The sequence below is a fragment of the Fistularia commersonii genome, chromosome 3 (assembly GCF_037954325.1).
Source record: "Fistularia commersonii isolate RoL2024-O1a breed Wild chromosome 3, RoL_Fcom_v1.0, whole genome shotgun sequence".
Taxonomy (NCBI): Eukaryota; Metazoa; Chordata; class Actinopteri; order Syngnathiformes; family Fistulariidae; genus Fistularia; species Fistularia commersonii.
The window spans coordinates 663,497-677,437 of NC_141286.1; the positions used below are offsets into that span (position 1 = coordinate 663,497).

Sequence of the window (13,941 nt, forward strand, 5' to 3'; positions counted from 1 at the left end):
TTTTTATCATCTACATTTGCAGTATTTTCTACAAGAGTTTTTCCTGCTTTCTCTTTTGGTGGAAATTTGGAGGAAATAATAAGGAAAACTGATATATTTCCGATGCATTTCATCAAAGTGCTATACAAAGGAGAATAAGTGAAATTAAATAGAATATAGGTAATTCATTCATTTAATGACTAATCCAGTGCTTGATGTGCATCGCTACTACCAGTGTAATGAAAGAGGGGGTATAAAGTGCTGTGGAATGGCTTACAGGAGATGCATCGTGAACGCCGAGGAAAAGTCGAATTCGCTTTTTGAATCGTTTTAAAACGTTAAAAACAGTATTCGCTCATCATTGTTGACAGTCATGGCGACACTTTCTTAGTCCCGCCTTCGGTGTAGATGATTGGCTGAACCAAACCTGTCTCTTCTCTGATTGGTCCCCCGTCACACCACACACTTCCGGAAACCGAGTGTTGTTTTGTTGTTGTTTTGGTTTTTTACGTGGGATTCACTCAAACGGCACACAATAGTGTAACACCGGAGACCGCCAGGCTTCAGGGGCTCGGTTCGTAGCTGTCGTGCAGAGTAACTCCAAGATTCTGTGCCATGTTTTGTGTTTTGTTGTCTTTTTCAGGGGAGTTTATCAGATATGCTAGCTAGCTATAGAGTTAGCTAATGGCATTGGGGCTACATTCGTAGTATGTTATCTTTAAGGAATGGCCCTACAGTGGCGACTTGACAGTTATGCTCTGGAGTTTACATTATCAACGAACAAAAGTGTGTTAATCCGGGTTGTAAACGTGTGTTAATTCCTATTATAGACAGCTTAACGGACAGGCTACCTTTATAACTCCCAGTCTTCTAATTTGCAAAATTCCCGTAAACCCACGGGAATAAAGGGCAATTTCTGACGGCACTTTCTGGTCTTATTTCCTCATCGTGTAGCAATTCGTCTCTGCGTGCTTCTTAAGATTTGGCGAGCTGTCGCTGCTTGATTCATGTGCAGAGCCGTTCAAATTGACAAACGAACAAAACTCTATTATTAACCAAGATTATTTTTAAATCTACCCATGAACCGGTCTTTCAACAGAAACAGAAACATGAAATATGCGACTTAAAATGAGTACAGAGTACCCTCCAATATTTCATATAATACAGAATTAAACTTTTCTTAATTTCATCCAACAATCATTTCTCTGCAATCTTGGCCAGAATAAGATCACCAAATATATAGGACACACATGAACATTTTCAGTACTGCGATCCAAACCATAGAAATATGTTGTATGCTTCTTTTGCTCTTACATATGAGATTGTAACCGGATTGTATGAGGCTTAACCTGTATAATTATACATGATGGATATGTCAAGTCAGTATAACCCCGTGGACTATCACCTCTGAAACTGTGGCATTGCTTTTTGGCAATTTGTCCTTTCAAATGAAACCAATGATTATTAGATTTTTATCCACACTCTGTAGAAATTGAGTTTTTGTTTAAAGTGATGTTGATTGTTGGGGATTGAACTGGGAACTTATTATCCCCTATGCACAGACAATGGCAAGACAAAGTGTGGATGATTACAATCTTGGTAAAATGTCCCTTTCTGTTTTATAGGAAAGGCAAACCCAGTCAAAATGGCATCAGACTCACCACGTAGGCCGAGTCGCTGTGCTGGAGGGGTTTTGGTGAGAGCACAAGCTGTCACGTAAGAATACCTGTCTTTTTTTTGAACATAAAATGAAAATAAAGATGGAGTTTAATCATTTCAAAAATCTTTAGTCTGTGTTTGACAGACAGGTGATCTTTTATATCTACACACTTATACTTTCGAATTTGGTGGCTGCAACATGTTCAAAAATTTAAAATTTGAAAGTGGAAAAAGAATAGGAACATCTTTAAATGCCCCACAAAACACCCAGTTGAGGTAGTGAATAGCCTTATAATGTTAATGTTCATGTAAATATTGAGTTTAAATAATCCAGAAATGTATAGGGAGATTGAAATATTTAAAACCCAATTTCAAACAACGTGGTTTTCCAAATAATTTGATGTGAGTTTTTGGGGGGGATAATAAAGCCTTCCCTTCACAGTTCCTCTGTGTACTGGCACCTGCATACTTAACTGTCTCATTAGTTTTATTTAAACTGATTCAGGATCCTAGTGTTCATCATATTGGACCATTTTCACTATGATTTTGAAATCTTGGCTTTCTTTATGATGAACTATCTGACTTTTGTTTAATGATGGCATGTGCTTTTTGTCACAGGGAGCAGTCATACATGGAAAGTGTGGTAACATTCCTGCAAGATGTTGTTCCTCAGGTACCTCTTATATGAACATTTCTTAGTTCAGGAAAGGATTCATGCATAAGTGTTGAGTTTTATTACAGAAAATCATCTTAATACTGTATGTGTAAGGTATTCACATGATTTTACAAGTAAACAGGTTTAATTAATGACCCTCATCTGGGGTCTAGTACTGTGTATGCTTGCTCAGTAACATGGCAATGATACAAAAAGAATGGGCCAATAATTGCAATCATAGCATCATAGTAACTGTATTTGTCGCGCTAAGATATTGTCAAAGGCACCATCCTCTTCATTATTTTGTTTTAAATGTTATACACAATAGCAGGAAATATGGTTTGCACTCTTTGTCACAATAATCTGCTGTATGCATGCTATTTATCACGAGCACGTGAGGGAGTTTCCGTATTTTGCAAAGGCCATACAACAAGAAGGACCGTAGTGCAGTTCTGGCAGGAACTCCTGTGTGGAGTTAGCAGGTCCTCCTTGTGTCCAAAAACACACAGCAGGTTCATATGAGACCTAAACTGCTCAGATCCAGACATGTGAGAGTGACGGACGCACCCTGCTTGTCACTCACTGACTCAGTGTAGCATTAGGGGTGTAGAAAATGAATAAATATATGAGTGTGTGTCACGGCCAGGAAGCTGTGTATCGTCACACCTGTTCCTCCGCCTCGTCTGGTCTTGATTGTGTCCACCTGCTTCAACTGAAGTGTGTATGTATATATAGTCTGTCTCCCCACTCCTTCCTGCAGCCAGCTCTTTTAAATGTTGGACTGACAGGTGATTCTCATGAATCTCGTCAGAGCTTCTTGTTTCTGATTGTCGTTGCATTTAGAAATAGTGTCTTTGTTACTTTGCCTCGAGTTTGGTCTCTTTTGATTTCTATGTTTGAACTTTCGCTTTTTGAGAGCTCCTTCTCATTTTCTTAAAATTGTTCAGTTGCTACTTCACTTTGAGTGCGTTTGGGTTTTTGCTTCGTTGTCCCTGACAGTGTAGTGTCATAATTAACCGTATAATATTGATCATAAGTCACTGAGTGGGAAAATGACATAATATCACATTTATTTGAATTAAAAAAACTTCATCTAAACAAATAAATTACAATATTGACATTAAAAATCAATCTATTGTGGTTTCCTGGGGTGATTTCTGCCAATGGTGTATCACTTATTTTAAAGTATCCTGTTATTTTAATTGCCTTTTTTCAAAATCCCTGCAAAAGGAGTGAACTTGCAATCAGTCACCTTTTAAAAGCCAGCATAAAATGACCGCTCAATATCAAACACACTTGTAAGTAATTCTCTAAAATGCCAAAAACTGGTACCTTTTAAGTATGCAAAAAAAGAAAATAAGCAGGGACTTCTGATTCTTCCAGATTTCTGAACACTTGGTACACTAGGTCACAAGCATTTCAAATGAAAGCATTGCTAATTATTTTGTGGATTCACAATGTTGAGGTAGTTGAAGTGTAGCTTGTTTGACTTTGTTTCTTTTCCCAGGTTTGTGATTTTAAAGATCATGATAAACATTCATATGGTAGAAAAAAAGGAAATTATGTTGATGCACTTCACTGCATTGTGTGGCCGGTTTCATAAATGTCTGATCAAGGTCTTTACCCTGTCTTTAACATCGTAACCACAGGCATACACCGGGGCTCAACCGACTGATGAAAAAGAGAAAATCGTTTGGGTGCGATTTGAGAAAGCAGACATAAATGGTGAGTTCAAAAATTGCAGAAGGGATAAAGTATGTGAAAATGATTCCTTTGTGTGGAGTCAGTTTCTCATTCTCACATGAAGCTGCTGTTTAATGCCCTTTTCTCAGTTTGGGACTTGCAACCTGCATGCATCATGCACTGTCCTCATAAATATCAAAATGATGAAATTCTATAATTATTAAAAAAACTTGCCATTTCTGTAATTGGCCCCACAGCTACTCAAGAAGAAAACGGGACCATGTACAGTCAAATGATTAATCTACCAGGAATCTCTGAGGTTTCTTTTCAAAAAGTAGTTAAAACACAGTTAGTTCTTCCAAATAGGTGTTAAATGATGTCATGTTATCTACAATTGAAGTTCATTCCTTACAACTCGCAGACACAGCCCGAAACCCGGAAATCATGGAAATGCACAGCGGCACGACCGACCCTCCGCTCTGTCTCATGATCGGCTACTCCGATGGCATGCAGATCTGGAGCGTTTCTGTAAGTAACACACCTTTTTGTCCCCATGCATCACTGCAGGTTTAGTCCTTTATGCTAATCGATTAGCCGTTTCAGTTAAAATAAAAAAAAAGATCTATCTGAAGCAGGGCGGCGTGATGGTGCAGTAGTAAGCGCTTCCACCTCGCGGCAAGAGGATTCCTAGTTTGACTCTGACTGGGGCCTTTCTCTTTGGAGTGTGTGTGTTCTCCCTGTGTCTGTTTGGGTTTCTCGGGTGTTCATTTCCTCCAACAATCAAAAACAATATGCATTTGATTAACTGAAGACTAAATCTCCCGGTGAATGAACGAGAGACCGAATGGTTTAAGGTCTCTACATGTGTCCCTAAAGTGGTGTCCAGTCCGCCTCCTTCCCAGGGACAGCCTGGATAAGCCCCGGCTCCCAGCAGGTGGTACAGACAGCGTTCTATGTTTTTGCTGAGGTTGGGTGTTTGCACCGGTCTAGGTGGAATGAGGTTTGTTCTGTTAATATGTGTCTGGAAACTACGGTTAGAATTTGAGAATTTGATATTTTTTCTCCTTCATTGTCTTAATTGCTGGTGATCGTTGCCGGGTGGTAATCCAGCTGGAAGATGCATTGCTGCTACAGGAGCGGGATTGTCGCAACAACATGACATTATTGAGATTAGATTTGTACTGTTTGACAAGGTGCAGTGTGAAAGCAAACCAAAGCATTGCTTGGAATCCACATAACTCCAAACCTTCTTTAAATTCTCTTTAACAGTGTGGAAGGAGAATTCAAGCTTCAGCATTGGCTTCACACAGCACTTCCTCTAGGCTACAGCATCCAGTGCAAACCCAGGAAGCAATTTGTCCCTTAGAGTTAAATAAAACTAATTTGGCTTGTTGAAAGCTAGCATGAAATTGTTTGTTTTTTTCCATATCCAACTTCATGATTTAAAAATGAACCAGAGAAGAATGCCAAAACGTAAGAGTGGGGAGGACCGGTCACACTGGACTCAGCTAGTTTATTTTCTGCGCTCTCTCTTCGGACTCCGCAGGACACGTTTCTCCAAAGAACCCGTGTCTTGTCTGGTATTAACACTTTATACTCGCAAGAATGAACACATTTGTCTGTCCAATCGCTTTAAAAAGTTTGGTTTTCTACAACGTCTTTCTTCACTTTTGATCATGCCATGTCTGCTCGCCTCCAGTCCGATCCTTCTTTTGCGGTAAACAATTGATTTGAGTGACTCGACTGAATCCCATTTTCCACTGCAGTTGAGTTTGAACTCGAGGTTCTGAAGAACACTAAGTGATGGGCCGTGGCTCGAAACCACTCTCCACACCGGTCCTCCTCGCCATGGAGGAATCACATGTCAACAGGTTTCATTTGGGCTGTCTCGTATCAAAACAAGTTATTTTCTTTGCCTCTCTGGCCACGTTCAAGTCCGGAGATCCACGTCTGAAACAAGCCGCGTGGAATAAGAGGTTGAATGAAATAAGAAACACAGAAAGTTCAGAGACGTTCTGTTTTACAAGACACTATTTTCTGACTAATTACATTTCTTTTTAGTCGGTGCATTTCCTGCTTACCAAGGGAAGTTCTTAAGCAGCGTGACAGGGTGAAATCTCCCTTGATGAGTCAACTGTGTGTGTGTGAGCAAAATATCACCGCAGTCAGAGCCCGTGTTGCAGCGAGCACAACTTCTTCCTGCTTCGCTTTTGCTCCGGCGATAGAGTTTCCGTCTTGTCCGTTTCACCTGCCACACTATTTGATTTATCCCTCAACATCCTCGCTGGCATCGCTCACCTGACTCTTACAGGCCTCCTCACTCTCACCTGTTGCATGGGTGGCGTTCTCAGCGCATACTTCACTCCTCTGTGCCGTCTGTACCGATCTGCTCTATTTTTACCACACCAAATCTCTGCTCTCTACGTGCCTCAGTCGCCTCGTCCTTATCGCTGGCAACATCAGCACATCGACTGCCTCCGTCGACTCTCCAGTGGACTCAGGCCGGTCTGCGGTGTCGTGGTTCTCCTCACCGGGTGGAGCTGGATTGACTGTTTGAGGAGGTCCGGAGCAAAATGTGATGGAAGACCTCAACCTTGATGTGAACACAGATGCTGATGTCATTACGGTTGTTGAGGCTTATGAGCGGTTGTCTGACAGTGTGTCAGAAGTGGATTCTTCTATGAGGCCAGGACCTTTCTAATCAACGCCACCCTCCTGAGTCAGGATGTGTCTCTGGATAGAAACCCATCAGAGACTATCAGAGTCGTGTATAACAAGGTGATCTTAGTAGCCGTCTGAGTCAGTGGCCACACTTGTACAAATGCCCTTTTTGCCAATCTACTAGACTCCACCAGCAGATGAACCTGCTTCTTCTTCTCCCCAAATAAAACCATGGTTCAGTTCACCTGCACCGCAGACTCATCAGATCCCCCGCAGACCAAGTCTCCCACAGATAAAGCTGGCGCCTCCAGGCTGCCGCAGACCTCCACCTGGAGGCTCCGCATCTCAGCCATGGCACCCGAAGACGCCCACTGGCCAGATGACAGCAGGCCTGCAGAATGAAAAACACAAAACCCCTCAAACCCCACAGTTAACGCACAAACACAACCACATCACACGACTCAACTAGACAAAAAGATAGAAAACAAACATTCGCCGAAGATAGGATTTACTCGCTCCTCTACTTGCATGTGCGCTCTCCTCTGAGAGACAATAACAAGACGCATCCTGATTACACAGAAACACTTCTCACAAGGAATATGAAAATGCTCCACTTTTGAACTGGACCCACAAACTCCAAACCAAGCGGTTAGAAGATGTATATGGAAGATTTGACTCCTTCAGATCCCCTTTTGCACTAGAATGGCCAGGCAACTCTTCAGCTGTCCCAGAGTATGAATTCCAAGGTTGACCTGCTTGCAGATAAAGCTGAACCCCGCTGGTGCGGTCAGGTGTGTCCACGCAAGCCGTGTTCCGCTGGACTTTGCATATCTGTCCTCTTAAGTACACGCACCGTTGGAGTTACTACACTCGGACCTCCTAGTCAGGATTTGCTTCTCCTGTTGGTTGTCTGTGGAGGTTCTGTCACCAGGTCATGGTGACTTCTTGTTGAAATCTTGTCCTGGCAGCTGATTTTGACAAGAAATGTCCAAAAACCAAGTGTTTTGGTTGCTTTTACCATCTGACATTACAGTAGTTAAGTTCTCTGATAGAAATAGTAGTGGCTGGTGATAGACTGGTGATAGACAGAGCCGCAGCCGTCATCCTGTTCTCACTGGTTTAACATGCTAATACTGCACACGAGCAAGTGAGGGCACCTGAATGTTTAACCCTGACATGACTGGATCAGATAAAACACAGATTGGTCCAGGTTGCAAAGCTGTAGATTTCAAGAAGTCGTCTGTTTTCCAAACTAATGCGGAGATTCTTAGAAAAAAAGACAACCCAAATAAATTAGCACTTCAAGTTGGACTTTCTGTTTGGAAACTCATTAAGGTAAATGTTAAATTTGTTGCTGCTGTGCTCATAGATCCTCCTTCCGTACTCGTGGAAAGTGCTTACTTACCTGACTAATTGCAGTGACGGCACTGGGACAGGACATCAGGAACGCTTAGTGCATCACTTATTATTTTGGCTTCAGGCAGGAAGTGATTCCTGCTGTTAGTTTGTCTTTATTTTCTGTCAAATGGGGGATTAGAGGATAAAGCGTTCACATTTCTCCTTCGTTTATTCCAGTTTAGTCAGGAATCAGTTTGACGACACTGGAGATCCATTCTCTGTGGCCTCCGGAGTCCCAAGAACATTCATATGAACTTGTTGTTGCGGCGCAATCTTTTAGTAACTTTGGGATTTTCTCTTCTCCCTGAAAGTAGGGTCAGGGTTGAAGAGGTTAAACATATCAACTTGACAATTAAAAGACTCTTTATCCCTGAAATGTATAAGATTTGTTTGTAGTTTGTCCTGTCAGACATGATCTTATTCGAAAAACAGACAATTTTTAGTAAATTAATAGTATATTTATTTCAAATACCATGGCTCTGAAAGAGATTTCAATACAGTTTGTTGATGGAGAGAGATCAGTTCTGCCTGAGTTGCACTGCAGTGTGTTTTCCACCAGGTGGCAGGATGCACCAAATCATGGACATTCTGTGTCAAAAAGCAGAGGAACCCAAAGTAGAGGTGATTTCAGAGACAGAAAATTGTAAGCAAATGACCACATTTGGAGATGGAAATTTGACATGCATATCTGGAATCCCAATAAAAACATCAATAACTACAACAAGAATAAGAGATGAACATTCCTAAAATGACTGTATTCAGTCCTTCAGTCCTGTGCACATGTTAAGAGTGCATCTACTGCATTTCTTATTATTTTGTGTGTGTGTGTTTGTAAGTCACATTAGATAAAAGTGTCTGCCAAATGACTGTAATGTGATGTAGGTCAATGGAAGTCCCTAAACTGGCCTGACGTGTGGATGTGTGAATGAAGGTTTGTCCTGGATCAGCAGCTGACTGGTCTCAGGTGTCTCCCAGTTCTCTCCCAGTTCTCTCCCAGTTCTCCCAGTGACAGCAGGAGAGGCTCCTCAGCCCTGCGACCCTCAACTCAGGATTAGAAGTAGAAACGACTCATGAATGGATTCTCCGTTCATATATAGGATGCGCGGTTCCGTTACTAATCACATCATTTTCAGTAGGTGCTTTTAGTGTGTTCAAATCCAGAGGGAAAAATCAGTTATATATATTTTCAAAGCTATGAGGAAATTGTTGGAAATACGGTACTTAATTCTTGTGCATGATTAAGAGTCAAAGAATAGTCTGAGTTTTTTAAGTGAAAAATATGAGTTATTGTGACTTATTACTTGTGGAGAGGCCCACGATGGGATACCGTGACTTACGGTATTTACAGGTCGGATGCGCGCTGTCGATATTGAATCGCAAAGGATGATAAATAACAAGGACCGGTCAAAAACCGTAGCTCTCTCCTCAAACGTGCTCGGATGGCTGCGACCGTTTTGAACCTAAAAGCCCTTCTCCGGCAGCCGCGGCGACACGTCCGATTGCGAAAATTCACTCGGTTAAAACGCGTCTTGGAAAATCATTAGAAGATTTCATCTGACTGGGGACTTGACAAATTCCCCGCAAAACTGTGAAGGTCTTGCTTACAAAGTATCGCCTTTCATGCCGAGGCCGTCACTGAAACATGCCGACGTCACATTCATCCTCTGAGATCCAAACACACCAAAGTCCTTAATCAGTCGTTTTATAAACAGCCACAGGCCACGGTTAGAAAGACTCACTCTTACTTTATGCGCGAACACATGCGGACCCTGGCCTTTCACATCACTGTGATGTGGCAACCCCTGGGCTGCCAGCAGATTTTTTTGTTGCACTTTATGGTTCAGGAGGGGATTACGGCTGTTCTGGCCTCGCTATACACACCCAGTATAATAATAATATAAGCTCGGTGAGGCTCCTCATCCTCGCGGTTCCCTGTTGAACTTGACACCTTATCTGATTTCAACAAGACAGCCGTGCGTGTTATCGCTCGCGGGGCTTTTGCGTTGTCTTTCTTTCTGTTCTGAAAGTTTACTGGATGTTTCTGGGCTGTGTTTTTGCGCAGGGTTTAAGTAAATACTAAAGGTGCCCCAGTCTCTGGTTCTTGAGTGGTTGTGAAGTGTTTGTGACAGTTGCTGAGCCAACACCCCGTGTAATGGCCCAGCAAAGTACGGACATTTTACACACACACACTTTCACACAGTGAAGTGATGGGGACTCATACTTGTTGTGTGGCTGCTGACAGGGGTGTTTAGGTGATGTAGATTAGTGTCGCCTTACAGTGAAACTGCTGTCTGCTGCCGTGTGATGGGAGGCAGACTGCCGCCGACAAATCCTTTGTCCGGAGCTGTCGGGATGAAAAGACCGGTTTTAAAGTAAAAATAGTCCTTTGATTCACGCGTATATATTATGTTTTCAATTACCGTACATTTTTATATCGGTCTCAGAAAAATAATCACGGCGTGTAACAGCAGCTGAATTGGAATCATCTTTGAAACCATAGTTGGTAATCCATAAGAATTTTGGATTCTGATTGAATGGCAAATATAATAAACAATCTAGATGTGGTATGTTGCACTTAAAGCCCTCCAAACAGAGACCTGTGACCTCCCTGTCCCACACAGTGAGTTTTATCTTTTGTACCAATGATGGAAAAGCAGTTTTTCCTGACCAACATAATTATTCTTTTAATGTTTAAGAAACCTATTGCTCATTTTGAAGTGTGACTGTGTATTGTCACTTTCTGATTTCTAGATGATACAATTTTTTGATCTATTTGTTTGATTATTTTTTTGTTGCTAAATTTCTCAGTAAGTGGGATAGTTACAACTATTTTGGATGGATGTGATCGCTTGGTTGATACCAGAGTCCAACTATGGTGCTATATCTTATCCAGAGTTGCAAACTCCATGAGAGGCTTTGCATGTGTTGTCAGGACCTTGAATTGCTCTTTACGAAATGTGTCAGAACAATTGTTCAGTCCCTCAAAGCATGTGAGTGGAAAAGCAAATTGTCCCAGAAAATTATTTTGAGATTCTGCAGCAATCTAAATCATGTCATTGGTGTAGCGTTTTTCTATTCATCATATGAGTAACATTTCAAGTGTAGCCTGAGAGCAGTGATTTGGATTTTGAGGTCGGAATGACGACAGTTGTTCAGTGAAATACGGGATTTCTGTTTGACGTATTTAGTATCACTCTTTGCGTGGACTTTTTTAAACTCCTGAACAAAGCATGTCTTTAGTGAGATAATGAGTAGCTCCTCTCCACAATCCCTGGGGAGGAAGCTATTGGTGTCGGGTGCGACGCTTCCCCAGCACACCAGAAGATTTCAGTTGAAAATGTTCTGGAAAAGGCCAGAAAATTGTTTCTAGAAAACACTGGAAAGTTGGTCATGTGATGAAGTTCGTAGTAAATTGTTCTTCTATGTGTGACGGCAGCCGTGACTGACTGCCGTCAGTGAGTAAGTGAGCTACAATTCAAGCCGGATTGAATTTGCCCTTCCGAATCAGCGTCATGGGTAGATGGCAAATTCTCCTGAATGTGCGCTGTTGCATAATGCAAACAAGCACCTGTTCCTGCACCTGATCAACCCAAACCTCCAATATGTCCAGCACCATTTGTGAGTGTGCTTACTTGCAAATATGGTGGAGATATGTGTTCACAGCTTATGGCATTAGATGGAGAGATTAAAACAGATGAACAGACAGCATGATTCCGTAAAAAAAAAAAAAAACATCCTAGCCATAAATGAAATGAATATAATGAATAATGGTAAGCAGGAAAGCGACTGAAAAGCAATTTGGCATATTGCATATACCAGGCCACTAATGTAATGGTGGGAATTTTGTTCGCAGTGGATGTCACACAGAGCCATGTAAGGCCAGGATGAGCAGCAGGGTAATGCACCATAACCCGGAGCATTAACCTCCAGCTTTCCCTTCTTCTCATTTTAATCCAGCAAATTCCATTATTCTTCCTCGCCGGTCCATTTGCTTGTATAGGAATCCCGGCCCGCAGCCAACCTCCTTTTATTCCAACTATCAGTGCTCGTACAACCTGTCTGTGTCTCCAGTGTTAATCTTCCGCCACAGGACCTCAAGCACTCCGACTAAAACACAGCTTTAAATCCGTCACTTTGAAAAGGCTACTAATTGCACAAAAGAGCGATCATCCCCTCGGATGGGTTTAAAGACTTAAAACAAACAGATTAAAGCACGGACAAAGTGATAATGCAGGTTTCGCTGTAATTTAATGCATAAAAGAACAACAAAAGTGGGGCATTCTGCACTTAAAACAATGTGCCATTACTCATGGCAGATCCCGCCAACAGCAAACACAGACCAGTGACCGATATACTGCCATCAGACTCAAACAAATGAAAGCCAGCAAAATCGTCCATTAGAGAGGATTTCTCGGGAGTTTGTTGTATTTCTTCCGTAATGAAGAAATACAGAAATCTGACACACGTTAAGTGTTAATCTTTCGATGGTTGAAAGTAAAGCCTTCGTGAATGTGCCGGAATGCACTTGTTTGATCATTGAATCGAGTTGTTTGCCAAAAGACAAGTAGTAAAACGCAGACGCTGCAAGCCAGTGTGGACTTTATGCAGAACCTTTTTTTGCACTGAGACAATTTGATGCTTTTTAATTCTCATTCATTCATGTGAGGGATTTTCTGCACTTCTACTGAAACACATCCACATTGAAACAGTAAAAGCAGTGGTTTGTCCCTGACATCTAATCAGATATATCATATAGAGGGGAACTCTCTCAGGAAATAAAGAAATAGTCCTAATCTTATGATCAAAATATTCCGATCTTATTCTTGTGTTGGGGGTCTTTACGCCTGTGAATAGATCATCAGGCAAACCAGCCCGACATGGTTGGGAGAAAAAGGCCGAGAACTAATATGCTCGGTGTGTCTTCACACCCGTGTCATTAGTCAAAATGCAGGCAATGATGTTTTCTTCCCCGGTTAAAATGTGTTGAGCAGGTGTGAACACGAAACAATCCCACCTGGACCCAGGAATGGATGTGGTGCGAACTCTGAAACGCCATCTGCTGTCCGAGTTGATTTAAATGCAAATAGCAGTGAGACGTGGCAGTTGTCCTACAGGTCCTGTGTCGCCAGATAGCAGAGCTTACAAACATGTCTCAGGGTAGCAGAACAAGTAGCCAGTTTTATAGAGGAGTCAAGAGCACAAAGCACTCCCTTTTTTAATTCTCCGTGCACCCCAGTCACCAATAAGTGGAAGGAACGTATCCAAAGACTTTCAGAAGCAATTTGATTCACTTGATATTTTCCCATGAAAGAAGAGAGAGAGAGAATGAAAAGTATGAAACGACCTACGTTTGACCGCATACAGAAGTTACTAGACAAAACCAGAACTAGAGGCAAGAGAATACCGTCAGATAACCACGGTGATCCGTTACGTTGAGACGGGGAAACATGCAGGAAGTATCACCAAAGAACCAAGTGTACCGAGGGGCAGATAATCACTGAGCAGAAAAACACACATTGGCCACAAGTGGAGTACGTCTGTACTTCAAAATGAACTGGAAGTAATATCTTAATACTGAGAGACAAAAGGAAAGCGTGACCCAAGAGGCTGGCTGGGAATCACAGAAAAGGTTTAAAAATACGTTGCGTGTTTTTAATGTGAAAACCGAAAGTCGGTTCATTCTCTAAAGCACGATGAGCCTCTCTGGTAGCTCTGAGCTCGCTTTCCCTCGAATGACCGTATGAAAGCGCTGCCAGAGAGCTTCAACTGTGTACAATCTACCGTATATGTCGAGGATTCGGGCCAATCAACAAACCCAAACAGTTTTCCCGAAGATTTAGTTTTTGATTCATGACTGAAAGGCCAGGCTCCCTGCTCGTATTAACCCTAGCAGAGGAGAATTCAGT

At 42.0% G+C, this 13,941-nt stretch overlaps 1 protein-coding gene across 5 annotated transcripts in view; it reads left to right on the forward strand.

Annotated features, from left to right (window-relative positions):
* Positions 1–442: 442 nt before the first annotated feature.
* bcas3 (BCAS3 microtubule associated cell migration factor) overlaps positions 443–13,941 on the forward strand; it is a 294,545-nt gene continuing 281,046 nt past the window's right edge. For all 5 annotated transcript variants that reach the window (XM_086140765.1, XM_086140775.1, XM_086140783.1 and 2 more), the window contains exons 1-5: positions 443–553; positions 1,605–1,695; positions 2,257–2,311; positions 3,943–4,018; positions 4,398–4,504. In XM_086140765.1, coding sequence (XP_085996891.1) covers positions 1,625–1,695; positions 2,257–2,311; positions 3,943–4,018; positions 4,398–4,504 — 309 coding nt within the window. In that variant the 5' untranslated portion in view covers positions 443–553; positions 1,605–1,624. The remainder of the gene's footprint in view (positions 554–1,604; positions 1,696–2,256; positions 2,312–3,942; positions 4,019–4,397; positions 4,505–13,941) is intronic.